The sequence below is a fragment of the Phasianus colchicus genome, chromosome 8 (genome assembly GCF_987193195.1).
Source record: "Phasianus colchicus chromosome 8, bPhaCol1.hap1.1, whole genome shotgun sequence".
Lineage (NCBI taxonomy): Eukaryota > Metazoa > Chordata > Aves > Galliformes > Phasianidae > Phasianus > Phasianus colchicus.
In genome coordinates this window covers 11,256,486-11,283,862 of record NC_143443.1, presented here as the reverse complement: position 1 = coordinate 11,283,862, position 27,377 = coordinate 11,256,486, and the positions used below count along the sequence as shown (strand labels likewise).

The window sequence follows — 27,377 nt, the reverse complement described above, 5'->3', positions numbered from 1 at the left end:
CTATAAACATCAAGGAAAGGCAATCTTACCCACTTGCAACAAAAACTGTGTCCTGCTCCTTAGGAATCATAACATGGCATAGACACTTATGTTTCCGTTATTTTGCTGGACTAGAGTATCTGAAGTGATTACACATACTAGGAAAGAAATCCAAATTTAATTAGAGTTGGCTTACAATGGTAGCATTTTCTCCATGTAAGGCATTATTCTGACACTTACTGGCCTGGCATCCAACCATACATATTAATACACCACATTTGTTGTTAAAAAGGAGCGTATATATTAATCCAAAGGTAAGAACAATTAAAGAAACACAAACGACAAACATGAAAACAGGCCCGTATGTTTTCATATAAATCTCACAGCCTCACCAGTATTTTGGTAGGTTTCTATTGCTTTCTTAACTCATACTTAACTGAACTACTGTATATCATGAAGCTTGAATACAAGCGGCTCTTGGGAAGTTACATTTGCAAAGGGAAAAGAAAAGCTTGGCAAGTAAAAAAAATCCAAGAAGCTCTTTAAAAAAAAAATCTTTACTGGCAAAATTAAGCAGCATGCTATTTTGTGATTTATATTTGAATTTAAAAAGACTAATTAGGCTGAAATAAAAATAAAAACCTAAAAATGGCATTCTATAAATAATGAAAATTTTGATTTCACTAGACTTTTATGAAAAACATTTGGTAATTAAATACTTGCTACTGTGTATTACGGTGATGAACTTTATTAGGGCTAAAACTGTAACAAAGCTCATCCTAAAACATTTTGCAATGCAAAATTATTTTCACTCAAGGAGTGTCTCAAATTTGCTAAGAATTACAAGCAATCTCCAGAAGCAGACATTCACTTTCATAAAACTTTATACATCTTTTTGGAACTAAGATATTTATACTACTAAAATCAAACATGCATCACTTCCCATACATTCTGGTATCATGATTTTATATTACATTATGTAACACCATTCTTCTAAACAGCAGCAGTTTTATCATACACTTGCTCCATTTTCTTTGGATTTCTGATCTTTATCTTCACTTTTCACAATATCCTTTAAAAGAAAAAAGGGAGAAGACAGTGTGAGTTCTGCAAGTAACACTTCTCATGTGAACTATAAAGCAGTGCAAGACGAATACAGTTTGGTTTCAACTTAAGAACTTGTAATTCCATATATTACTAACTTCACTTATAACTAATTCACGTTTCTCATATCTTCCTGAAAAATGGATGGAACAGAAATTAAATCTGACTGACCTACCTATAAAAATAAGCGCACAGCCATCCCCAGAAGCTTTGCTTTATATGTTTTTTTCTTTTTAATGAATAAACAAAAACAGTTTTGACCAAACCCATTAAGTTATGGTAACATGTACCAACTCTAACACAAAACACCTGATTTGGCCTGAAAGCATGAGGCACAGAACATTTTTAGCTCTGAAGTACTGGCAGGATGACATCAAGGCTACTGAACTGTACGAAGTGTGGAAACAGAATTACACAGCACCCTTAGTAGCCAATTCTGGTAGAGCAATGGGTCTACTATGGATACACAGTGAGGTGCAGCACTGTGTAACAATACCGATGGTAGTTTGACTGCTGCAAGTTACAGCTACTTTAATAAGCTACAGTGACTTACCTGATGCACTACTTGTATCCTACACGGAGACAAACGTCAAAACATTTGGCAAGTTTCTATACTGACACCAGCAGTAGCAAGGCACCCTCACAGTACCAGTTTACTACTGAACTGCCCTCATTAGCTACAGCTGTTCAGCCTTACTTACAGGGTCTCCACAGCATTTCCAGGGAATATGATGCAAGTAACTTTCCATATAGGATGAAGATGCTCTGGAGCATCAAAATACCTACATTCCGCCTTGAAAACTTATTCTTATCAAATGAAACAGCAGATTTGGATTATTGGAGAAAGACAAGATCAGAACAGGAAAACATGATTGTTTGAAATTTATGAAATTTCTCATATTTAAGTCAGGAGGAATTTGTGTTCCCATTTTAGAAAGTACACTGCACTTGTTTTCTTTAAAAAAAAATCATTATCTGTGAGCCTCTAATATACACTGAGACACTACTGCTCTGAATTCATGTGAATTTTCAATTTTATTTTAAAGGGTTTGTTTTGAAGGTTGTATTTTCTTTTTAACCACATAATTTTAACCATCAAAAATGAAAGTAAAAAAATTCGAACCTGCTTAAGCACACTCTGCATTTCATCCATAACAGTAGCTAAGTTTTTGATTGTCTTATTCAGCTGACTCTCAAATTGCAAATTTTTCTCATCTGAGATCTTTAAGTTCTCTTGCAGCTGGCTAAGGTCCTTTTTGACTTCTTTGAGCTCCGCAGACAGACTTTTGTTAGAATTCTCCAGCTGCAGTATGGTCTTTTCATCCTCATCTTAAAAAAGAAAGTAGTCAGTTACTTCCAACACCACATTTTGCACTCCAACATTCCATTTACATGCCAACACCTAACTATTTTTTGAAAGAACATTAAAGTCTGCATTGAATTACCATTTATCATATTGAATTCTAACTATACTTCAGAGCCTTATGGCAAAGCATGGCAACAAATCGTACTTCAAGTATTACTGGTGTGCAAGAACAAAGGACTTGGAAAGCAGAAAATATGAGTTAATAATATACAAAGATGTAAGAAATCTAGATCACAAATTAGTTGATCTACTAAAAAAAATTCAGTATCTTGCATTCATGTAAGTAACACCTTCAAAGCAATGTCACACCTGTTTTTTCTTCCAGCAGCTGAAGCTTTTGTTCTATCTCTGCCCGCACTCTTTCACTCTTCTCCAGTTTCTGTAAAAGGCTCCCAACATCCACCATAGCTCCATTGTATACAATAATGCCAACGTTTTCTTCTACAGCTTTTGATTCTTGCTTTACTGTAGGTGATGGCAACAGCAATCTGTTTCCTAAATTAGATTAATATTAATAAATAATCATTGGCATTTTTTGGTTGCCTACAGTTCCAGTGATCAACCTCCAACTTCCTACATCAGCTTAAAAGCAACGTTCCATACTAACTTCAAGAGTCACGACTTTAATATCACAGACAAGCTTATGACGTGGTCTCTTCCTACACGGGGAAAAAGAATAAAGTTTATTTCACGCCATCCTTCTTTTCCTCCTTGCAGTAATTTGTCTTTAAAGAAACAAACAAAAAAACCCAGAAAACAACACACTCTGTTCTACTACCTACAGTACTGATCCTCCTGACTGCAGACCTACTGTGAATGAGTAACACATTGTTAACCAACATTCAACTTTTAACCTCTATATCCCTCCTTCATGTTCCAGGACCCTGAGACTGATCCAGTAAATGCAACAAGGCCTGAGGGAAGCCAGGAATACAGAAATTTAGGAACTGTTAAACTGCCCAAGATTTACTTTTCCAAATTGGCAAGTTCTCTGCAGATCTGAATTAGTTACCGTAAGGAAGCAAGCATCTCACAACTCTCAAAACATTCACACAGGAACAATAAGTTTCAAAAATAAAAAAGTACTACCTAACATATCTTCCTGTAGTTCTTCTGATTCTTCCTGGTTTTCCTCATCTTTAGAAGTATCTGTTAGTCTTCTGTAAAAGCAGGACTCTCTAAGTACTACTTTATTAAGTAGCTTCTTGACCTAAAACACAGGAAAGAAGCATGGGATTAATACACAAATTAAACTACCTACGCAAGAGTGTTTTAACTTGAAAACCTTAACTAAAGAAATTACACAACTTTTCGAATTTTAACATACTGGGGTTTGAAAACAAGCTAGGAAAAGGAGATGCAAAACCTGAGCACGAGACAGGTGTAGTCCGAGAGTGTACAGTATCTCCTCCATGTCCTTCTCCAGAAGATACCCACAGTGACTTTGGTCAAAATAAACAAAAGCCATCAGAAGATCCCTATTAACAGTTACCATCTGCGTCTTGTCTTTTTCCTGCAGAAAATTCATATTGGGATCATTAGGAAGTCAGAAATACTATGTCCACATCCTATATTAAAAATAAGTACACATTTCAGATAACTGATGTTTACCCAGTTCATTATACCATGTTCCTTTTATTGTTTCTTAGAGAAGAGGGTTTAAATACAGCTAAATTTACCTACTAAACTCAAATACAATATAAACAAGCTATTTAGGAAGAGTATTCTTTTAATTATTTAGAAGACTTGCAGCACAATGAACAGAAGCACGTGGCAGCCAGCTTCATTTTGTCCAGACTAATGTGTCATTCATATGACGTTCATTTTCAAAGTTTGAAAAAACAGTAAAAAATCCTTATTTCCCCAGCCAAAGACTTCATTTAAGAGTCACTTCCAAAATGAAGCCCCTATAATGAATGAACATTCACAGCTCTCACAGGTAAAACAGTTTTGTAATCTGTTTTTCCCCCTTATTTCTGTTCATCTCCTAATTTCCATTGGGCAAAATAAAAGGGTTGGACATTTTATTTTAGCATTTATAAGGAAAACTCAAACATAACAAATCTAACCTATGCTATTCCTTAACATTAACCTATGGAGGCAAGATTTAAAAAAAAGCGCCACTTTATTAGTCACGCTAAACTTTTTTTTTTTTTTGTAAGAATACAGCAACAGAAAACTATAAATAATCACCTGCCTCTCACATGCTCAGACAAATCAGTTCAAATTTATACAAGATTCTTTGCTCCAAGAGCTTTTATCCAACAATCTTTAATATGTAGATTAAAGCATCTTGTCATGCACCTTACCCCAAGCTGTCACACCTCTTTATGTAAGTTCACTTTAATCAAGAGTGTAAATAGAATGAAAACAAAGGTAAACTCTGATTATAACATCTTTATACAAGATTATATGATGTTAAGAAAGATGTTTATTACTTTATCTTTAGATGACCTCTCTTTACAATGCTTATTTCCCTCTCTTCTGTCCTCTCGTTTGTTCATTTCTTCTTCTTCCCGGTCTATGAGACAGAAAGAAAATTCAACATTCCCACAGTAAATGATTCAATAAACATCTCAAAAATACATGCTCATTAGGAAGCTCACATAAGCCCCTAAAACATCTGAAAACATTATATTTCCCCCCCAAAATAAAAAACAAATGACATGTATTAGGGAGAACTCATTGTGGTCGTCCAGGACTTGAAGTGAACTTATAAGTAGGATGGAGAGCAACTTCTTACAAAGTCTAAAAGTGACAGGACAAAGGGGAATGGCTTTAAACTAAAAGATGGCAAGTTTATGTTATATGCCAGGAAGAGATTCTTCGCTCAGAGGGTGGTGAGGTGTTGGCACTGCTGCCCAGCGCTGTGGGTACACCATCCTTGGAGGCACACAGTGCCATGGATGGGGCCCTGGGCAGCCTGCCAGCCCACAGCTGGAGTTGGGGCTCCGTTATCTTTAAGGTCCCTTCCAACCCAAGACATTCTATGACATGATTAAATCACTCCTCTTAGATGTTGTTCTTATCTTAACCCTATTTTAACCTAAAACATTTGACTATTTTATCCTGTAGATTCTTACTTATCACACACACAGGATAGAAGAGCTGAAATAAATGCTAACCAGACCAAAATCAGTTGTGCCAACATCACTATCTGTTTAAGTGGTGTGCAGAAAATTACTTCTTCCTAAAGAGGCTTGCCAAAGTCTACATTCAGCTATGGTTATTCCTATTAGGTAAAAAAAAAAAAAAGTGTTGTTTACTCTTCAATATTTTAGATTACATTATAAAAACGGTAACAACTGTATATGAAAAACATGTTTATACTCATGACTGACTGAGGTACGACTCTTGTATTTGATCCTGAACTTGAGATTCTCATTGTTATGGATTGCATTGCTTGTTAGATATGAAGCACCAAATGCAGCGGCTTTGTTTATTTGTTTTTAAAAAGGTAAGACAGCACTGTGAAACTAAATCTAAAAGAAAGAGGAATGTGACAGCTACAGAGACGTATTGTGGCATGCAGCTCTGTACCTTGCAAGTTTTTCTGTCACAGAATCACATGGCAAGTTTCCTTATGAAACTGCTCACCTTTCTTGTGAGGAAAACTTCGTAAAAGCTACATATGCAAACATTTTTCTAATTTTGCCAATATGTTTCTAGCAACTACAAGCTTTCTCCTGCACCTCCATGGGAAGTTAGATCGGGTCTCACCAAATCTCACTGAGAATGGCACAAGGGCAGATAATGGGGAGTAGCAGCATTTGCACAGAAGAGTCCAGGGCATGTGCTCAGGGGTCAGACTACAAGCAGTAAAGAGTCATTTTGGAAAAAGAAGAGAGAACACTCATTTTCCAGGTTGGTACAATAATTGCTAAAAAATATAACTGAAAACACTTGCTAGAAAACACTGAGACTGCAATATGTAAGCAAGTTCAAAGCTATGTCTCTGGTGAAAACCCTGTTTTGGCACCTTCGTCCCCCTGAAAAGTACAAACCAAAAAGCACACAGCATGCTTTACATCTTCCTGAATCTCTGAGGTGGGAAAGAGGGCTACCTGCTGCTTGTGCAGACAGAAACGTTCCCCAGTCCTTTTTCCCACTTCTTCAGGCAAGCCTAACTCCACTCAAAAAGAAATCAACTCCTTACAGCTTCATAAAACATGTCCCACACTACATTCCAGTCTAATAAAAACAGGATGACATTTTACAACTGATGAATATGAAGTTATGCACTTCAAAGTGGCTTGGTTTTTCAGAGGTGCTGAATACTCACATCTCCTACTGACTTCAATGGGAGTTGCGAGTGGTCTGCATTCTGAAAAAAATAAAACCACTTCTATATGCACGCCTTACCACATACCACAGCTACAGATTTATTTAAGCTATGTTAATAAAATGCCTAGCAGAAAGGCTCATGTTAAGCAGCACTGGTCAGAATTACTGAAATAGAATTAGTGCAATAATGCACTTTTAGATTTCTAGTTTCAGTGCATTTTCCAACTTGAAAGAAAATCCAGAAGCCAAAGATTTCCCAAATACCTTCATCTTCATCTTCAGCTTCTTCTGCCTCCATTGGATCATATTCTTCCTGATTATTGTCATCTTCAGTTTCTTCTTCATCTTTGGAATCATCTTTCCTTTTCTCTTCCCTCTGTAACAGAAGTTTCTAAAAATTAATCCAGTCAGAACTGAAAAACAGCAAAGTTAAAAACATCACTTTAGCACTCATTCTAAATTTGAGTACGCTTGTGTTTAGTCACTTAAAACCACACACAGTCAAATCTAAGTGGTAAAGGTAAATGAGGGGAGAGAGGGAGAGATGTTTAAAATAATCCTCAAATAAACCTGTAAAACTTTTGAATGACTGAATGGAACTTATTTAAACAGATTAACGAGTCAGATCAATTAACTAACACCATAAAAACTAAGTTTGAGAACACAACAAAGTGAAAATCAAGTAAGAGTTCAATATTGATCCAGACAGGATGGTACTTCAAATATAAGCTAGCACAGACCTTCTTTTCATCTTTATCTTCTTTTTTATCTTTATCATCTCCAGATTTTCTCCTCTTAGGTTTTGGTTCATCATTTTCTTCTTCTTTTTCTTCCTTTTTTTCTTTTCGTTCATCTTTTTTGCTTTTTTTGTCTTTTTTGTCCTCCCTCTCTGGGAGGGAAATCAGTGCTTTATAAATTCTGACACCAAAATCCCTCTGAAGCATTTCATTGAAGAGTTCTGCAAACAATGAAACCTGCACATAAAGAATGAGAATTGACAAAGTTCCAATGTGCATATTAAATATTTTTACACTTCTGATTAAAAAAGTAATGAGGTGCTATCTTCATATTCACCATGTCAGAGTTCTATGCATTTGATACTCCTTTCTATCTGTTTTGCATATGCAAACCTTAAAGAACTTTACATTTCTCCCCTGTATTGCAGTAGTTTAGGACCTATACTAGCTGTACAAATTATAATCTCAGATCCTTCTGGATATTACACCTGATTACACTGCTATTATAAACCTGCTACCAAATACTGGATTGCTTTTTCCAGGTCTTACACAACAAAATTCATTTTACATTAAGCTTTATTTCATCCTGCTCTCGTGAATTTAAGAAAACCACAATTACTACAGAATTAAAAAGAAAGAATAACTAACTATAAACACACGTGCAATACTTGCTAGGCAGTATTTTTTTTTTTTTCCAACACGTTACAGTGCATAGCCCAATAAAAAGTTGCTTTAATATACTAGCACAGCTAAATTACCTCAAAGGAATGTTCTTTATTATCCTCCAACCTATAGTCCAGAAGAACACTGAGTGACATTATACTACAGTCAAACTTCCCACTCTTTGCTGCCCAGTTCGGATGCACAATGATCGCTGGTTCATCAGGCAAGATGTACCGTCTCTCCCGCCGCTGACGTTCCATTTCTTCCTGACGTTTTCTCTCCTCTTCCTGAAGAGGCAAAGAATAACACAAAGCATATTCCCAAAGTTGCAGCTTCTATCTATATTAGTTTTTAGGACTCACTGCTTTGAAGAAAGAGAAGGAAAGCCTAAGACTGATAAATGTAAGGCAGATAACAGATACATAACAGAAATTCCACCAGTACCTACAGAATGTATTCCACATCCATTGCCCACCAGTACCTACAGAATGTATTCCACATCCATTGCCAACACCAGCCTAAGAGTGAAGATTGGAAACTTGAGCAACACAAAGCAGGACATGCCATGATGTTTAACCTCAAAGCAATGAGCATCCTCCAACTATTTTGTGGTTCTAGCTGCAGCATGTTCACTCAGTACTGGAAGGAACAGAACTAGTTTACTTCAAAAAATGGTAGGTAAACCAGCAAAGGAGTCAGAGATCTGGATGAGTGTTTCATTTACCCTGAGCAGCACATGGAAATCTTACCATATCTTATTTCTCACATAGGAAGACTATAAAGTTTATTCAATAATTTCCCAAAGTTATCCAGCACTGCTTCAACAACTAGCAGAAAATGATTAACTCAAATTTTGAGTATGGGAAACGAAATTTACAGAGACATCCTTAATGCAAATTTGAATAAAGGCTAAAGGTAAAATACCAAGCAGCTTATCAATTGCCAAGGCAGGAGCATTAAAGTCTTACAAGTACATAAGTCATGGCAGAGCTTTCGCTCTCCAAAAGACAAACATTTAAATCTTCCTGCTCCTAATCATAGAAGGAAGATATCACAAGGAATCCCAAGACTGTTCAGCTCATCCAAACTCTGGAAGAAGGCAGCAGCTGAAAGAATTAGTAAGCAAATAACATAGCCTCTGCTCTGTTGACAAGGAAAAGGTTTACACAGATGTCCAAAATTCCAAATTATCCCATGCTAGTTAGCAGGTAAGAATACACAAAAATGCAGGTTTAAAAGCAAGTAATACAATGTTTTCCACGCATTTATGCCCTTTCGATGTGGCTGGACTTTGGCATTATTATATTATACACAGATCTTGCTCACTCTCAAGAAATATAAAAACAAATTTAGCAGTACTGCAATTATCAGCTACAACAATGGGAAACTTCACTGCACAGGGTGTTTAACCAAAAGTGAAAAATGAAGTTTGATGATACAGAAAAAAACAACCAAAAAGGAGCCATGTGAAAGAACTGGACTGTTTGAGATACTATAACCTTTTACAGAGTGAAATAAACATTTCCACAGTAACTCCCTATGGCTTGAACATCAATAAATACAGATAGAACTAAGCAGCTACTTTCCAGATAGGTTTAAGAATTTAAGATCTCGTTAAATGCATTCACACGTTTGCAAATGAGCATTTTGGGGGAAGTTTGCAATTTTTTCCTCTTACGTTTATTTTCTGACATTAATTCAGTCACCTTTAGGGCAGTTGCATATTTCTGCTGACTTTGCTGATACAAGAATTGAAGCTCGCCAAAATTTCAATCTAATTCAGCATCTCAAATTACAACAAGAGTTCCCAGCATAGCCATCTGAGAACTATAAAATAAGGCATAGTCCTGTACTTTTTATACTTATATATTTAAACCAATTTATATCTATATTTTTATGTATTTATGTATATTTAATAAGACTTAAACCATATATATCCAAAACCTAACCTCTTTGTCATCTTCAGATTTCCTATCCTCCTCCTCTTCCTCTTCTTTCTCAGACTTCTCTAGCTCCTTTTGCTCTTCTTTTTGCTCCTCTACTTTCAGTTGCTTTGTCAGTCGAGCTATCAACTGAGATTTCAGTCCTTTAGAGCTAAGAGTTCGACTTTCTAATTCTTTGCGAAGGTCATTTACCTGGTAAATAAAAGCTCTGTAAGTGGTATCAACCAGTGACATTGCAAAACACGTGATTAGCAGAAAAGGTGAAGTAAAGATCAAGATTGCTGAAAAGTCAAGTGAATTTTTAAAAAATCTCTACTGAGTAGCACCAATATGTACCGATACAAAATATTACGTTTATAATCATTTTCTCCTTACAGACCCCTTTTTTAAGGGCTTCACAGAGGCAGGAAAAGATTTGGTGGTTTAAGGCTATTATCTCTTTTCTGGAAACTTTTTATCATGTCTCCTGACATACATTTTCATCTCATTATTGCCTTTTTAACTAAACTATTTTAGACTCCACATTTTAAAATGTGAATAGATATGACCAGATTAACGCAGAACTTTCATTTTCCAGTTAAACTGCAACATGTGACAAGCTTTAATTATACAAAGTTCAGAAGTCACAAAAGCTTCAATTACCCATAATCACCTACTCAAATCAAAAGTCTCACTCTTTATATTGCAATGCCATATGTAACACTTATGAAAATCAGCAAAGAACAAAAAACACTACTAAATTTGTCTCCTTGGTTAAGGGAATGACAGCTGTATTTCAGATTCTGCTTTAAAAAAGAAAACTTGTGATGGAATCAAGTTTAGAAATGTAGTTACCTTCATCGTTTTTGGATCCAGTTTAGACCAGTGTGTAGGTGTAGAGATCTCTTTCGCTTCCCCATCATCCTTTTCCTCTTCATCCTGACAAATAAAATTTTAAATTTATCATTCAGAAAGCTTGAAAGTATTTCAGTAATTTTTAAAATTCTGTTGCTGATCTGTGCAAGGTCACAACTGTTTCAGACAGTCTTCTCCTAAAGTTATTGTTTAGACAAGTTCACACACACATTCTACCACTTCATAAATGATCACAGTGCCACTCAGCCAATACAAGCCAGATCTGTGGAACACAAAAGGGTGATAAGCAACACCACAAAGAATATTGGGGTTACACAGACACTGCCGGTCTCCATTAACCGCACAGTGTGTGATCTTCCCCCAAGTTTTAAATCCCCAAAGTTACTCTTTGTTCAGTCAGACCTTCCCTTAATCCAAGATGCTGATCAGCCACGTGGCCTGAAATTCAGATGTTTCAGACTAGTGTCTGTTGAGTTTCAAATATCACAATTAGAACTGGCCACAGGAGAGAATTTAGGAATTTTAGAAAATGGCAAAATGTTTGAAGACAGCTATTCATGAACTGCATCTCACTCAACAACTGGTCCCAGATTCCAGCAACTACTTCTATGATAAAGATTGTTCTGCGCATCGTAAGCACAATTTAATTCCATTTGTGATATCGGCATACACAGTTAAAGTTAGTAAACTAGCTGAAATAAAAATAAAAACCAACATTCACTACACTGCTGAAAGCTGGTTTACCAGTCATTGTTACCAGTTATGTTCTTCCTATGTATGTATGTTGTGTAGTATGTGATGTGCATTTTGTGCCTGTGTTCCTGTGCCTGTGAGAAGCAGAAATAGAAAAAGGGATTAGCGTTCAGTGCCTGTTCTCCATCAGCCTCCTTGCGTTCACCCTGAAGCTTCTCGACCAGCTGCTGCTTGTATCCTCGGGAGAGGGTTTCCCACTCTGAGCGGGTGGGAAGGCAATGCCAAACATCCGGGAAAAATAAAACCACTGTCTCCACATGAGCTGGAACTGTACGCCCCTTGTGCGTCTCCTCAGGGCGATGGTAGCGAATCTCTGCAAAACGGTACCTGTTGCAAGGGAAGAAGCATGTTGGAAAAAAAATTCTACAATACATTTTAAAGAGCCTAGATCACTTGTAGCACATCAAGTAAAGAAATTTTGCTGCAAGACCTTGAAGTTTATCTAAAGAAAAAAATTATGGAAGCCATATTTTCTCTTTCGGCATGTTTGTAAAGATGCATCGCAACTGGAAAGGAAGACAACTAACAACATCCTGTTTCATACTGCTTATTTAGTACACGCAGGTTTGATGTGCAAGAGGCACTGATGTGAAATTTAGCACACAACAGATTTTTGTGATATTAATAACATTACGTTAACACGGGACAAATAAACTCATCAAGAGAAAATATGGCTATAACCAACCGCTAAGTATTTACAAAAGAACAATGAAATGAAGTTCTCTTGGCGATCTTCTTCAGCTATGTACAAAATGAAAAATATTTTTCAACACACATTCATTAAAAATTACAGCATAACAAGTCAGAATAAATTCAGAATCTTTAATGAGTCCTTAATACAGCAAATTAGGCACCAATCAAGCTTATTACGAAACAGAACACCCTTTGAGTAGTTTACCTGTACTACCAACAGCAGCTGGCAAGGAAAAAAAAAGTTTTCCCGTCTTCTTTTTTTTCCTTTAATTATTATTATTATTTTTTTCATAACAGAAAAATACCTCTATTTTACTTTGCAGTACAGTACTTACCATTGTGTGCACACACTTAAGTCAATCCCTGTAAGAGCCTTGCAACAACGAATAGCCGTCTTTATCAGCACCGAAGGATCCTTCTCTGGATTAGGTCCATCTAGTGATGGGGACCAGTGTCCTCCAATAGCCATAGCTTCATCTTTGCCTTTCATACCCACTAAAAACTAGACAGAAAGAGTCTTCTGAATGTTTCCCTTCTAGGGGTAAAAAGTTATCTTCCCAAAGCGTAAAGAATATTTCATAGCACACACACTGAAATCCGTGAGCAAACTCTCAGATTATTTTGAAATCTGAAAATGAAAGTCAGTCAAGAAAGAGTTCAGTTATTTTTTTTCCACAGACTATTTCAGAAATGGAATAGGTTTAAAACATCATCACTCATTCTTGTTTTTCAAGACTTTCCATCAAGTTTCCTTATCGGTAGAGGCTTGTTCCTCTGCAATTAAAACCTTTCTAACACAAAAAACAAACACATACTAATTTAAATGGTGTCTTAATTCTGATGCACACATTTACAGATGTACCTGCTTAGAAGTGATAAAGCACAGCTACAAAAGATAAGATCACAAGAGCATTATATCTGCAAATTTGATATATCCACTAGTTTTAGGATGGAGTTTAATGAAAAACAACAAATACGTTGTTTTGAAATATCATAGCACCTACAGGTTGTTCAGTTTAACAATTGTTAAGTTTCACTACAATAGTTACTGAACTATTCTTATCACAGCTGAGACCTTAAAAAGGTTTAAACACTTGTAAAAAAGGCTAACGAAGTTAATAATACAAACAGGTTTCTCCAAACACCTACGTTGAGTGAGTTGAAGAAAACAAAGTATAAAAGCAACGAAGCTAAAACTCCACTAAATTGGAAGAAAGAAGTAATATCCAAACTAGATCTTTTCAGAAAGTGGAAATGAAGTCATTTAGCTGCTTACAAACTTCCCTTTTTGGCATAACCAACCTTCATTGCCAAGAGTATCTGGCATATTTACCTTTACAAGTCTAGCAGGATGCTGAAATCCATCACGAAGTTCTTGGGGATCTTCAGCCAGAGCACAGGACTTGTGATAGAGATCTTCCATACTAGGGCTAGCCATCAACATCACCTGTTGTGTAAATCAGGTCAGTCTTGTGAAGGTCTCCCAGTATAACTGGTAAACAATGACTAAAACTTGTGAACACATACACACCTACGTTTTTCTTAATATCACAGAATATCAGAATAAAGTAAATAGAAATCATAGAACTTGAGCTTAAAATGTCTGCCAAAGACCCCTCTCAGTCCCTCACTATTCCATATGCATGCCGTGTGATCTTAAAAAAAAAAAAAACAACTGAAAGCATATAAAGGAACATGCAGACTGCTGTTCTTCTTCACATGTTTCCACTATATGCCAAATAGCCTATATTGAAAAGTACTGAGTACATTCCTGATTTAAATAACAGACTTCTCCCATTTTGTTGGGATCCCAAGAGCTGGCTGACGTTCATCTGCACCTTCTTAGCATCTCACTGGCCCTGCCAAATCTAATAAGCTTTCTTAATAACCTAAATAGCTTGATATTATGAAACAGAAAGCTATTTTCTCATTTAAAGATTGTATTTTAAAGCTCAACTTTCTGAAAGAGTTGCATTGGTAGAATGAAAAAAACAGTACACCTGATATTTTAGACAAAGCTTCCTTTTTTTTTTTTTTAAAACAGTCAGTACACTAAGACTTTCTAAAATAGAGTTTTGTTTCTAAATGTAATTGATTCAGAAATTTCAGACATTTTAATTGAAGAGCTATCAAAGGAAAGGGTTTTAGGAACTGGTTCAGATAAAAATTGCCTAAGAGATGCATTCAAAGATCCTGCAGCTTTGTTTCCTGGGTGCAGAGAATACAAAAGTATCTCCGTAAAACCAAGATTTAAGGCAGCTCTAGTAACAGAAAAAACAATTAGTTTCCATCATAATTCTTCAAGTTTAATCTACTAGCTGTTTACTAAAAGGTTTAAAATACTGTATTTTGCTCAAATAAAAAAAAAAAACAGTTCAGTTATATATATTTTTTCTCACCCTACCGGCAAAAAAAAAATCTAAGGAGCAGTTGTAACACTGGAAACTGTACAAACCTTAGCACTGTACAGATGATCAGCATCAGGTGGATCGAGGACAGCAGCATTTTTATCTATGGGGTCTACTTCTCTATGCATCACGTAGAAGTTACAGTAGTTTCCCAGTTGAAATGGTCTAGACATTGGGAAAGCATCCACCCATGTAAACTGAGCATCGAAGAAATCACTTGGGATATACAAGTTCTGGTAACGCCTCCTCAACTCCATCATATCACAGCTGCGGCTGAAACAAACAACAGTATTTGAAAGGTACAGCAATAAAAAGTGGAAGAAAAGCACATAGTTGTAAGTATGAATATACTTCTTAATTGGAGACATCTAAAAGAGTTACATATCTAACGAGTCAGGTATTAAAAAAAAACTATTAATCATTCCTCTACTAAAGGTGCCTACAAACTAGGGAATACTCATTAAACAATAGGGTTATAAATTCATTTTGCATTAACACCAAAAGGTTAACTGAGAGCCCCGGAGATTTCACTCACGATTCTCAGCCATGACATATCGGATGCTACTTTGAAGTTACGATCATAAGGTTCACTAAATACACTTGCTGATGCTTCCCACAGTAATTTGTGCCCACTATTAAAATGAGATTTTTAAGTGAAAATCTGGTGTTATAAACATACCAGTCCAATGAAAACTTAGAAAACTGAACTGTGTAACGAGGAACAACACGTCGTGGTCTTCGGGGCGACCTCTCCCTCTCTCGTCGAGGCGATCTCTCTCTGGAGCGTTTTCTCTGGGGGGATCTTTCCCGAGATCGACGTCTCTCCCGATCTCTCTCACGGCTTTAAAAGAAAATGCATACATGACAGCAACATGCAAAGCACATGTGTAACACACAAAGCTTCCAACCACAAAGGAAGCTCGAGTGCTCAGGGATGACTCACAAAAGGGAAAGGAGAATTTGCGGAAGAAAACTATGAGGAATTTCTTTACAAAAGAGACTGATAAATCCAATTATTTTATTTCAAACGGGTAAGAACTCTTCACTGAGTTCCCTTTAACTAATGTTATCAGTTATCTAATGCTAAAAACAGCTGTGCATATTGTTGTCCCAGTCTAGAGAAAGCAGCTCAGCTTTATTAGACTATATTATAATCAGAGCATGCTATGAAGATCTGTCAACAGCACACCTCCTGTCATCTTTTCGGTTTGGCATAGGATCTCCTCCTCTGTCATTCCTCCCGGAAAATCTGGATGGTGGGTCCAATCTTCGAGCCGGCTGAGGCTGTGAAACTAGACGGACAGGGGGCTGTAACAAACCACCTGGAACAAAAACATACAGAATCAGTACATAGCAGAGGACAACTGTGTAAGTCCCTAAAAACACTGCCATTTTACTGTTATTTTCCTCGTGTACGTTTTCTAAAACATCTCTAGTGTCAAACTGATCTATTGATTAACATCATCCTCACTAAGAAACTCAAGAGACCGTTGCTTTTCTTCACTGATACAAATTTAGCCTCTAGAATGTATTTCAGGAAGCAAAACTGCTTTAAAAGTATATTTTTAATACAGAAGTTAACACAAATCTAAGCATATAGTAGTTACCCTAGTAAATACCTAAATCTTCTCTTAGAAAAGTAACATTTTTAAGACCGGTATATGACATACTCAAAAAAATAAAGAAAACCTACAACTTATTTATGATGTTTTTACCTATGAATAGCAACTAGCTTCTCGTAAAAATTACTCTTATATCATCTGTTTTTCCTGGCGTATCAATTCCCAAACATATAATTCTGCTGGCTCAAGACAATACACATTTAACTGATTATAAATAGAGCAAATAAACACTGATGAACAACTAGGACCAGTTAGACTGTAATAAGCACTTATCCAAAACAGTTCTGCTTAGATGATGTCCTCTCCTTGCTTTTCTTGTGGGTAGGAAGACAATGCCTTGATTGTCTTATCATCAATTCTATTACCGATTTGTCAGCCACCCAAAGATCAAGTGATAACGCAACAGACTTTGTTTCAGATCTGCCATATTCAGTAATTTTTATTTTCATAGATGTCAATGCGGCTGACTGAAATGAATAAAACACTAATATAGAAATAACAGTTTTAAGAACACCATTATGCAAAATCTGACTTTGCTGAACATTCCAAATGATGCTGAAGAACTACAACGCTACCACAACTTTCAACTCCCCGTTGTCTGCAAAAGTATCAGAACAAAAACTATACCAAATTTGCTTTCAGATTACGACATCTTAGTAGGAATGACAAGAGTCTGTAGGAATGTCACTAACCAGGTGACTCTTGAGCTAACAGTGGAGGCAATGTGCCATGCATATCGTTGCAAAAAGATGCATATTCTTACTGAAAAATTATGAACCTGCCCTTCTGTGGAATTCTTTCCACATTACTTCAACTGTTACTTCAGACTTTGTGCTGACAGAAAAAAAAAAAAAATCACACTAAGCACAGTAAGGACTAGAACAAGCTTAGCATGCTGAAGGAGCACCTTTTTGCTGTGGCTGCTGCAGCAATGGCTGAGGCTGTGTCTGAAGCAGAGGTGTGATTGAAGCTGCCGATATCTGTGCCTGCAGCAAGGACTGTGGCTGAGGCTGTGCCTGAACACCAAACGCCGTCTGCTGCGCAATGGGCTGAAGAACTGCCGGAGGTGTCTTGAGTAATGGTTGAGCCTGTGTCTGGTTCTAGTAACAGAAAAGAAAATGAGTTGTGAAGTTGCTTAAACCAGAAGAGGTCAGTAAAAGATACACTGGGCAACCCTCCTACCTGATTTGGAAGTGTCTGGATCCTTTGTGCATTCCATTTGAATGGCATATTTGGATTGTAAGTAGCTTCTACTAAAACTCTATCGCCCACCTGAGGTGTCTTTCCTTTAACAGCACTGCAAATATTGCAACAAACATACTGTGAGTCTCATTTAGCTACAGAAACTATTTTTACATTTATAAGTTATGTCTGATGTTGGGAAAAGCAGATAGAAGTTCACAAAGAAGGCTTAGAGGAAGAACAGGTACATTCAGTTTGGAGTACACAAAAGAATTTAATAACTGTCTTTGGTTCTAACACAAATTCCTCAACTATATTGTATTAAGATAGGCAGATAGCAAAATATGTACATTTAATCACCCACAAATTCTGCAATTCCATGTTATAAGGAGCTCACCATCTTCTGCATCTCTTAGCTTTGGATTTTGCATTAAGTAAACTCAAAAATTCATGGAAGGAACTCAGATCTACTGTCTACTAACTCTGCATCTGACTCAGGTCTGACTGAGAAAAGCTAACTGCAGACACCGTGAGTTGAGTCACAGAATTATAATGCAGTAACATAAACCTTTTATCTAGCAAGCACAGAACACAACAGCAGACAAGTGTTTGCACCTTACCTAAGTTGAAAAAACACATCTTCATCCACAAAACCAAATGTATCGTGCAGTTTAGTAACAACCCCAGTGAAGACGCGCTGCTTTTGCGGTTGCGTTTGCTGCTGACTTGAACGGGGCGCTGGGTAAGAAACAGTTATCTGGGCTGCTGGTTGAGGAGTAGATAGGCTAAGACTGGTAGGTAGTGCAACAGCTGGCTGTAAACAAAATAAACAAAACTATAAATCTCATAACCAGATGATATGTCTACAAGGAACAATTTTTAACCCACGTAGGGAAACGCTTATGAAGTCTCTAGAGCAACTATCCTGAACAGAGATTTTCAGAAGGTGGAAGTCTTTATTTTTTTTTTTATTATGTTTTACTTTTGAAGACAATCTTTTTTCTACTTTGAATGGAGTCTGGCTTTGTCCTTTAAAAAAGTAAACTTTCTCAAAATATTAACACTGTCTAGAAAAAAAATGAAGACTTCATTATTGTTTACAAGTAACCCATACAGTGGCTTGAAGAGAGAGAAATGCTAACTCTGCTGGTAACACATGCTTACTGATCACTCCCCAGTTGTATCCCAGCTATTTATTCCAAGTTGGTTAAAGGTTGAGGCTAACAGAGCCCTTCTCTAACACAACAGATTTAAGTTCTTGTCTTCTTATTAAAACACAGTGAATTACTGAAATTAAGTAAACTATTTTTACCTCATTTTTTTTCCCCTAAGAACAGTTATGTTAAGTGTAAACAGTACTAGAACCAATTCAAGTGTTAAAATGGTTGCATGTTCAACCTTCTCAAGCTCAGCAAGATTCTTTGTAGACCTCTAGTATTCATACTGCAATAAGGTTAGCACAAAGTCAAATTCCTCTTTAAAGGACTTTCCCCGTTTACTACAAAACAACTGAATACTTGAAGTTCAAACAAAAAAGAAGTATTCAACATACATTTCCTTCAATATGAAGGAAAAGCAGTTGCCATTAAACTTTTGAAACCAAGGCTATGCATATTTTAACATCTGGATAAAATAAACCTATACCAATAAGATGTCCACTCGTATTAGTTCATTTTACAGATTGAAATGCTCAGAAGTCAGAAATTTGTGCTCTTGTATTATCTGTGTTTGGGGGTGAAGACCAAACAATAAAACCAAACTAACCTGAGTTAAAATGGTCTGCTGAGGTTGCTGCAACTTAAAATAAATAAAGTTATAAATTAATTTTATATGCTTAAGGAAACTGTACAATTTCACCTCCTCTTTACAAGTAAGAGCAGTTTTTGCTTAATCTGAGTCACTAAATGTCCTTTGGGGGTTCGGTCATTTAAGCAGTTTGCATATTCATAAAATTGTGTTCATTTGGTTAATTGTAACAATGCGTAATCCAGATTTATTCAGTAAGCAGACGTTTCCTTGTAACTGAAAGTTAACAGGAATACAAAAAAAAGTTTCGGCAGCTGGAGAAGCTTAGGCCTGTAATTCCCACGTCCTTTTAGTCTTTTTCAATGGCCTGTAAATTCAAAGACCATGAAATATGTAAAAGGGAACTTGTTTTGGACAGCATCTTTCCAGCAGTTAAAATACACGGCCCTGATTAGAGCAAAGTTTAGAAGGAATCGTGTACACATGGAATAGTATGTATGTTTTATTTTCTTTTTGCATTAAGGTAGGCAGGCTTCTATTCTGGATATATCTCTCCAAGTTTGTAAACTTCAAGCTCTCTTTCACTACACAAAATGTTACTTTAATAACTTCCCACGTGAGGATGTTTTCATAAACACCTACAATACGCACAACCAACACTATTTTTCAAGTTTGTGATGTACACAGTAAGAATCAGACAAACCTGTTGCTGTACACTATAGAGAGTCTGCTGAGGCTGTGAATATTGCTGAAACAGATAAAAGCAAAATATTTCATGAACAGGAAGTATAATTAGGCCCAAAATATCAAATCCAATTAACTGCTAGACATGTTTGAGATAAAAACTGTTCAAATGTAACAACAGAATATAGAAATAGTATCAATATGTACTACTTTTATAACAAATATTCTTCATCTTTAGACTGGATTCTGACTGGACTTCCTAGCCAAAGCTTTACATTAGCACATACAGTAGAATCTGCATGAAATCATGCAAAATGACATCAAGTTACATATGGTTAGTGGAGATATTTGCAACTTGAGACACTCAGCTTAGGTGTGGCAGAACTCCTATTCCTGGACTGCATTCCATAGCCAACGGTCAGCACCTCCACAGCCAAAATTCCCACCTTCCCCAATTCATCCATCTGTCAATAGCTGCAGACCTACAATCCTACTGTTTTTTGTTTTTTTTTTGTTTCTTTTTTTTTAACGAGTTTACAAAACAAAGGTAAGTATTTCCCCATGTTCTTTCCTTATACATACTTCTGCTTCACAAAGCCAGTGTCTTATATTTCTAAGTTCCTAACGACAACCGCAAACGCTCTGTTCTTTACCTGCTGTAAGGCAGCTGCTGCAGCTGCCGCCTGCTGCTGCAAAGCGGCCGTCTGAGTGAGCTGGTAGTTGGTTGGTGTTTGTGTAGTCAGCCCTGCCGCGGCCAGCGCCGTCTGCTGGGTGTATATTGTAGGAGAGGCTCCAAGCAGCGACGGCTGCTGCACACCAAGAGCAGCTGAAAGGAGAAGGCGCACATCAGCACTAGGAGTGGCTTTAAACAGATCCACTTGCTCGCAGTTATATTAGATGCAGTATGTGATGCTTTACTCCTCAGTCAAGCTCCTGAAGTAGATAATCCCGCTTGGGGAAAAAAACAGCATAAAGGATCACGCCACAAACTCTCTTTTACTAAATGTACTTACAGATAGTACACTACAGCAGATGCACAGAGACTTGAATCCCTTCTCTCAAGTTGCATATGACTGCATGTCTATAGTAACAGTCAGCCCCGTCTCTCGCGGGCTCCCAGCACATACGTTCAAGAAAAGATGCAGCACGTTTCAGGCTTTGGATGAGCACAGTGAGGATTGCTGCTCTCTTCTGCACATCAATTAGCATTTCATTCTGAGGGCGCGAGAAATCCTTTCTGTAGCAGCAGCTCTGAGGCTGAGGCTTATAGAACGTGTGCTCTGCAAATGCACAAGGCTTCGCTTCACTCAGTGCTGTCTTTGTCCCAGAGCAAGCTGAATTTCATAGCTGTGGGGGCTGGTAGAGAGTGAGCAGCCCCGTAACAACAGGGAGCTTCATCACTCCTCACGCATACAGGGAGCCAGCCACACTGTCTCCAGCACTTACTAGAGAGTCTGTGCTGCACAAATCCACACCGTACAGAAAGAAAAAAGTAATAATTTTATTGTCACATCGGCTTTTAATTCACTGTGAAATATGAAGTAAATCATAAGCAGCAGCTATCCACGTGGTTTGTCTCTTCCAACAATTAGATTTTATTTAAGAACTCCTAGGTACAGAAAACACTGTAGAATGCAAATCTCAGTAAAGAAATGCAAATCCATGTGGAAACCTGCTCCACCTACAGCACGAGTTTGTCAAGCAAGCTATGTTCAACTGCGTGACCAAATATCATTTAAGCAAGCTCTCAGTCTGGTTCACATGCTTCAACGGAACTAAAGAGAAGCTCGGCACAGAAGCATGCTGCCAGCAAAAATGGGACAGCCAGCCACCTTCAGAACATTCAAGGTGAACAGGGCTACTAAAGACACAATGATATTAAGAGTACGAGCACTGCTTTCTACCTGCGGATTCACACTTGACACTGTTCCTACTGACCCCAAATGAAGCTGTCACTTCTGACCCACAGATGCAGTAAGACTGCTTTGTGCTTAGTGACCAACAGAAAACACACAGGTGTTGTAATCAGCATAACAAATTCTGAATGAGGCAATCCCCCGTGCTACACCGCTCTCCGCAGGAAGGTAAAAATACCTGGAAAACAAGTCAATGGCATTAAGCATCTTACAATTTCGGAATGAAATCTGTAAGAAATCCATTAAGAACCATGAAAATAATGATCACTGCTATGATTTATATCAAATATTTCACATAAGTATTCCAGGAAGTAAACAGTGAAATCAACCATTCTACAGTACAGCAGAATCACGGTACTTCCAATATGATGCCACTTTCCCCCTGGAAAATTCCAACATTCATTTAGCTTCAGAAGCCAAGTAAGCCAAACGTGGCACTCCTCCCACAACAGGCCCTGCACTGCCTCCATCCTCACACCTACTGCTGCTTCTCCCTCTGCCAGTTCCAATTACAACCTGAGTTTCTGACCATCTAGAAGCACACTCTTACCAATGCCTTATAAAACACACCTTAAACAGACCCTAGATCTAATAAAATGCTCTGCTGATGTTATCCTGGAATAACTTCCACTTTTCTTGTCTAATATTACTTTGCTGGCTCATTCAGGACAAAAACAAACAAACCAACCACCAAATGCATTATTTTCACTTCTAAACACTGAACAAAACTTCCTATTAGCACATGAGCTCACTTAATGCTATTACCTTTGAATCTGTTTGGCTACATTAGCTACTGTCATTCACTCTAAAGTTGTATTCTAAATCTCCTATGGCCAAATCTGAGACCTAGGCTGCAGCTCAAACATCCTTTCATCCAACAGAAATTTCTCTTGCTACAACCAAATTTTTAATTTGTTAAGCAATATTTAACAGTTCCTCTTGCTGCTTCTCAATTCCAGAGGTAAGTGACATAGATCTACGTGTTACTGTAAATAAGCACCCTGCCTACCAAGGGCTCTGGATGCCTCTCGGAATTGACAGCAAATGTGACTTCCCACCACACGCTTGTCCTTCGCTGACACTTCTCTCAGTCATCTCATAGCAGCCACCAGCAACCACAGGGCACAACTGTTACATTAGGTCTCGATACAGCAATGAAGGAAACACTCATCAGCCAGAACTTCAGTTCCACAAAAACAGGTTCCAAAACACAAGGGGGACATCTCAATCCTGAAGACAGCACATGCTAAGCACCATGCCACCAACAAAACACACTGAGAGAACAGGAAGGCATCTGAGGAATTCACGCATCATCACACGAATCAGAAGTACTTAGAACAAGCACTTTGTTTTATCTAGAAATTTCACATTTTTTATTTCCTACCTTTCAAGTTTCTGCAATAGGTACAATCTACGCTTTAACTATTCTGAACCAGCATAGGAGGGACTTCATTCTGTTTTCAGTTATGCAATGCACAAAACCATTCCACTAGAGCAACAACTTCACTTCATGGCTCCTCAGAGTCTCTCCTCACCAGGCATTTAGTGGCCCCTGGAATTACCTGTCTTCTAACACCAGAGGCACAGACAGTAATTAGTAAGTAATTGTCCCAGAACAATCCCAGGAACACTTCATTACATGGTATGTAACTCTACAACTACCTTAGAGTGATGTACTCTAGAGATAATTGAAGTCCAAACTTGTATAGTGACTTCTTCTTTTCAGTACCTAAAGGGAGCCTACAAAGAGGAGGGGAATCAACTCTTTGAAAGGGTGAGTGACAGCAGGACAAGGGGAAATGGTTTTAAGCTGAGGGAAGGGAGATATAGGTTGGATGTCAGGGGGAAATTCTTTACGGAGAGAGTGGTGAGGTACTGGAACAGGCTGCCCAGGGAGGTTGTGGATGCCCCGTCCCTGGAGGTGTTCAAAGCCAGATTGGATGGGGCCCTGGGCAGTCTGGTCTAGCATTAGGTGGAATGGTGGTGGCCCTGCATGTGGCAGGGGGGTTGGAGATTCATGATCCTTGAGGTCCCTTCCAACCCTGGCAATTCTGTGATTCTGTGATTCTTCACCAGAAATGGCCAACACACTATTAAAGTCAGCAAGAGAAAAAAAAAAATCCTCCTGAAATTATCTTTTTGCAACAATCAAATTGATTTTGCAATATTATCAGTCACCACTTGTGACCAAAATTTAGGAAAAGCTCCGTATGACACAGCTTGCACTATGAAAATCAGGATTTCTTTCCCCAGTATGCAAGCACCCTGGTGCTTTGGAGAAGGAGCCCACACTCCATTAAAAACAGCTGCCATTCATAAATCAATTTAACAGCTTTTACAAAATGTTGGGTTTTTTTTTTCTTCAATCTGTTCATGAACATAACGATTTACTGAAGCCAGTCTGCACAACTTCTTGAGCTCAGCTGCAGGTGAGAAGCACCACATGCCAGTCAGCACCCCCCATCAGCAGAGCAGCCCAGCAGACAGGCAGGCACACCTCCATGCTGAAAGCTGCAGGAAGGGGGGCTGCTCAACTGCAGCTCAGAGCTGAAGTGCTTCAGCTCTCAACATGCCAAGGAGCACATGTTTTTCAGAAAGGTTTCTTGCATTTCCTGTTACAAATCAGGTCGGCCAATAAAGAAGGGAACTTTGTGTACGTGAGCACTACAAATGGAGCAGGGTGGCAGTATCCCAGTGACTGGAGTCAGTAATAAAGACAAAAATGAAAGAGGACACAGACTTGGCAACTGTGAATAGCAGCAGGAAAAGGAAGAGACCACAGAGAGCGATGTAAGGAGCTAAATGCTTCCAAGTGATCACGAAGGACAGTGGAAACACTGCAAGAAGGTGGCTGAATTGCAATTAAACGTTAGTCTTCAGTGGCTGTTATGTTAGCATCAGGTGCTACTGGATTAGATGAGCAGCTGAAAATGCCGGGAGATTCCTTGTCCTCATTTAACTGGTGAAACACCTCACACAGCAGCAACTGATGGTTCTATCCCAATTAAATTCTTCACTTCGTTTAATTGAAGGAGGCTGAGAAGCAGGCTAACCAAAGGTAGAGCTGCAGGAACAGGACTAGGGATCAGAAGTCAGGCTGTGCCTCCAGTGCCCACGCTCCACCCACCATCTGCTCAGGGCCCCTTCTGGTCCTCGCCTTGGGAGGTGTAAGATGGCTGCCAGCTACTCTCTCCAGGTTTGTGTGGCCTTCCCTCCACAGAAGCATGGAGCCAGCCCTCAGGCCGGCCTTGTACCCACCTCCCTGATGCGCTGGCTCCTGAGAAGGCCCCAGCCCCAAGGCTGCTGTCCTTCAATTGCTCCAAGGTGGCACCAAGTCAGACACCACAACCAAAGGCAACATCTGTCTCTCCCATGCTCGCTACAGCTGCCTTTGCCCATTGGTAAGCAACTTCTCAGAGGAGTGGCACCACTTGAATGAGGGAAGCATGAGTTATTCAGAGAAATGAGGAAAACTGCACGCAGCCAGCTGGTGGGGCACAGCAACAGCAGAGGCAAAGGGCTGCACAGGGGTAACCTGGGACTGCATGCAGCTGAGGTCACAGGCAGCGCCCTTAGAGTATGCCTTCTGGCTGGAGTAGCACCCAAGGGAAAATCTGGAGATGAAGTAACTTAGGGAAAGCAAATAGAGTCAAGAGAGAGATGTCAGTTTGTCTGTCCAGACACACAGCTCCTGTAAATCACAGGCATGCATCCCCAACTTGTGCTCAGAACTCAAGCCCCTGACCAGGGAGGGATGGCATGCTGCTTCACATCAAACAGGAGTAAGACTCCAGGGACAATGGCACAGAAAACAGACAATTCTTTATCCTGAGTCCTCGAAGATGTCCCGCTTTTTTTTTTTGAACCATTATTACCATTATTCACATCAGGCAACCTGTAATATTAAGGAAACAGTTTGTATATAGAAGAAAAAAGCAGCCCTGAAGTTTGCCACACAGCAAGCTTCATATTTCTGGCTCAAAGCCCTCAGCACTATAAAACAACGTGAAAACAAAGTATAGCTTGCCTGGTTTTCAAAAATACCGTGCTGCAATCAAAGAGGCCTCTCAGGTAAAGCAAAAAGACACCCCGTTATTAGCAGGGTGATATCTCTGGGTTGGCATTAAATATATATAGATATACACGCACACACACGCATATATACAGCTGCTCCCCACCAAGTAGCAAACTTCAGAGACATCTTCACTGTACAAAGCATGCCTTCTGTATTAATAAGATGAATTACTTCATAAGCACCGATTTAGGCTGCCCTGGAAATGAAACTCTGGCAGCACTTCAAGAACAGCAGTGCCTTCCTGGGGCTGACATTACTTAACACGGAGCAGCGCGGTGTGATTTACGCAGCACTGGATATGAATAACTTGATTTCTTGTTCACTAACCCTGAGAATCAACAGAAATCCATCCGCGATTTTACTCATCTCCCCTCACAGAGCAACGGATATTAAGTCAATATCTTTAAGCGCCTGTCCGGTGTGGGAAGCAGCCAGCACGAGCCGTTTATACGAAACGCTGCTGCCTTTCAGGGCTGCATGCCCGTGGGAGCCCGGCGCAGATGCCGTGCAGTCACTGACCTGGCTGGGACACGGCGGTGGCTGTAAACTGAGTGGCCCACGGAGGGTTCTTCTGTCCTCCGAACTGAGCCATGGCGAAAGGCAAAGCTCCCGGCGTCTAGCTTCTGGAACCGCAACCTACGAGAATAGAGCGCAGCGGCGAGCTTTGAAACACACGCAAACAAAAGAAGAAGAAAAAGAAAAAGGAAAAGAATCGCGCTCAGTGCCGGCACGCGGCGGGCAGCACGCGGCACCGCGGGAAACACAAACTGCCGCCGGAGACGCCGCCGCGGGCGGGCCGGGCCGCAAAGCAGCGCGGCGCTCCCGGAGCCGCGGGCGGGAAGAGATGGGCGCGGAGCGGCGGCCCCCGCACGGTGCGGCGCAGCCTCGAGGAAAGCCCGCCGCCGCTCCTTCGCCACGAGGAGATTTTTAACTACGGCAACGCCAGAAGTACAAAGGAGAAGCGAAAGCGGCGGCAACAAAACACCTTTCGGCACGGCCGGCCCCGCACGCAGAGCCCGGGCCACGGGGGCCGCGGCACGGCCCGGGCGGGAAGCGGACGACCGCCCGCCTGCCCTCCCCCCACCGCTCCTCCTCCTCTTCCTCCCCCGGCCACCGGCGCCGTCCCACGCGCCCGCCGTGGCCCCGGCTCCCCCCGCGGCCCGCCCCGAGAAGGCCCCGCGGCCCGGCCCGCCCCGCGCCGGTACCTGAGCGCCGCCCGACCGCGGCCATCGCCGGCCCCTCCGCGCCGCCCGCACCTCCGCTCGCCCACACTGCGCAGGCGCGCGCACTCCCGCGGGCGGCGCCGAGCAGCGGCGCACGCTGCTGACGTCACGACCCCCTCCTGGACGGGGCGGGAGGCGCCCGGC

General features: G+C 39.6%; 1 protein-coding gene, 1 long non-coding RNA gene and 1 other non-coding gene across 7 annotated transcripts in view; 1 reads left to right on the top strand and 2 right to left on the bottom strand.

The window, feature by feature from the left end:
• The window catches only part of LOC149917021 (uncharacterized), a 22,435-nt gene extending 18,906 nt beyond the window's left edge, over window positions 1-3,529 (top strand). The window contains exon 3 of the long non-coding RNA XR_016468736.1: window positions 3,330-3,529. This is a non-coding gene — a long non-coding RNA (uncharacterized LOC149917021). The remainder of the gene's footprint in view (window positions 1-3,329) is intronic.
• Window positions 712-27,323, bottom strand: CCAR1 (cell division cycle and apoptosis regulator 1). Of its 5 annotated transcripts, none has more exons than XM_031602881.2 (26): window positions 27,216-27,323; window positions 26,530-26,646; window positions 20,673-20,845; window positions 20,039-20,083; window positions 19,354-19,386; window positions 18,210-18,403; window positions 17,590-17,704; window positions 17,315-17,507; window positions 15,975-16,107; window positions 15,465-15,626; window positions 14,833-15,058; window positions 13,711-13,824; window positions 12,713-12,879; window positions 11,801-12,011; window positions 10,911-10,994; window positions 10,083-10,268; window positions 8,229-8,420; window positions 7,474-7,707; window positions 6,998-7,109; window positions 6,732-6,773; window positions 4,888-4,970; window positions 3,816-3,962; window positions 3,539-3,659; window positions 2,759-2,944; window positions 2,207-2,412; window positions 712-1,051 (listed from the first exon to the last, which is right to left on the bottom strand). In XM_031602881.2, the coding sequence occupies exons 2-26, from the start codon at window positions 26,600-26,602 to the stop codon at window positions 992-994; spliced, it is 3,492 nt and encodes a 1,163-aa protein (XP_031458741.1). In that variant the 5' UTR covers window positions 26,603-26,646; window positions 27,216-27,323; the 3' UTR covers window positions 712-991. The 5 variants fall into 5 exon arrangements, with proteins under 5 accessions (XP_031458741.1, XP_031458742.1, XP_031458744.1 ...); XM_031602882.2 differs by having other exon boundaries at window positions 19,354-19,380; XM_031602884.2 differs by lacking the exon at window positions 6,732-6,773.
• LOC116235123 (small nucleolar RNA SNORD98) lies at window positions 13,031-13,095 on the bottom strand. The gene has a single exon (XR_004168291.1). It is a non-coding gene; the product is annotated as a small nucleolar RNA SNORD98 (small nucleolar RNA).
• Window positions 27,324-27,377: the final 54 nt, after the last annotated feature.

Bases quoted from the DNA above. Each gene is read 5' to 3' on its own strand.
- CCAR1 (XM_031602881.2), bottom strand. From the start codon at position 26,602: ATGGCTCAGTTCGGAGGACAGAAGAACCCTCCGTGGGCCACTCAGTTT. The intron at 7,110-7,473 runs GTCTGTGCTAGC...CTTCTGTTACAG, and splicing joins AAGATAAAGATGAAAAGAAG to AGGGAAGAGAAAAGGAAAGA. The intron at 6,774-6,997 runs GTATTTGGGAAA...TATTTTTTTCAG, and splicing joins AGCTGAAGATGAAGATGAAG to AATGCAGACCACTCGCAACT.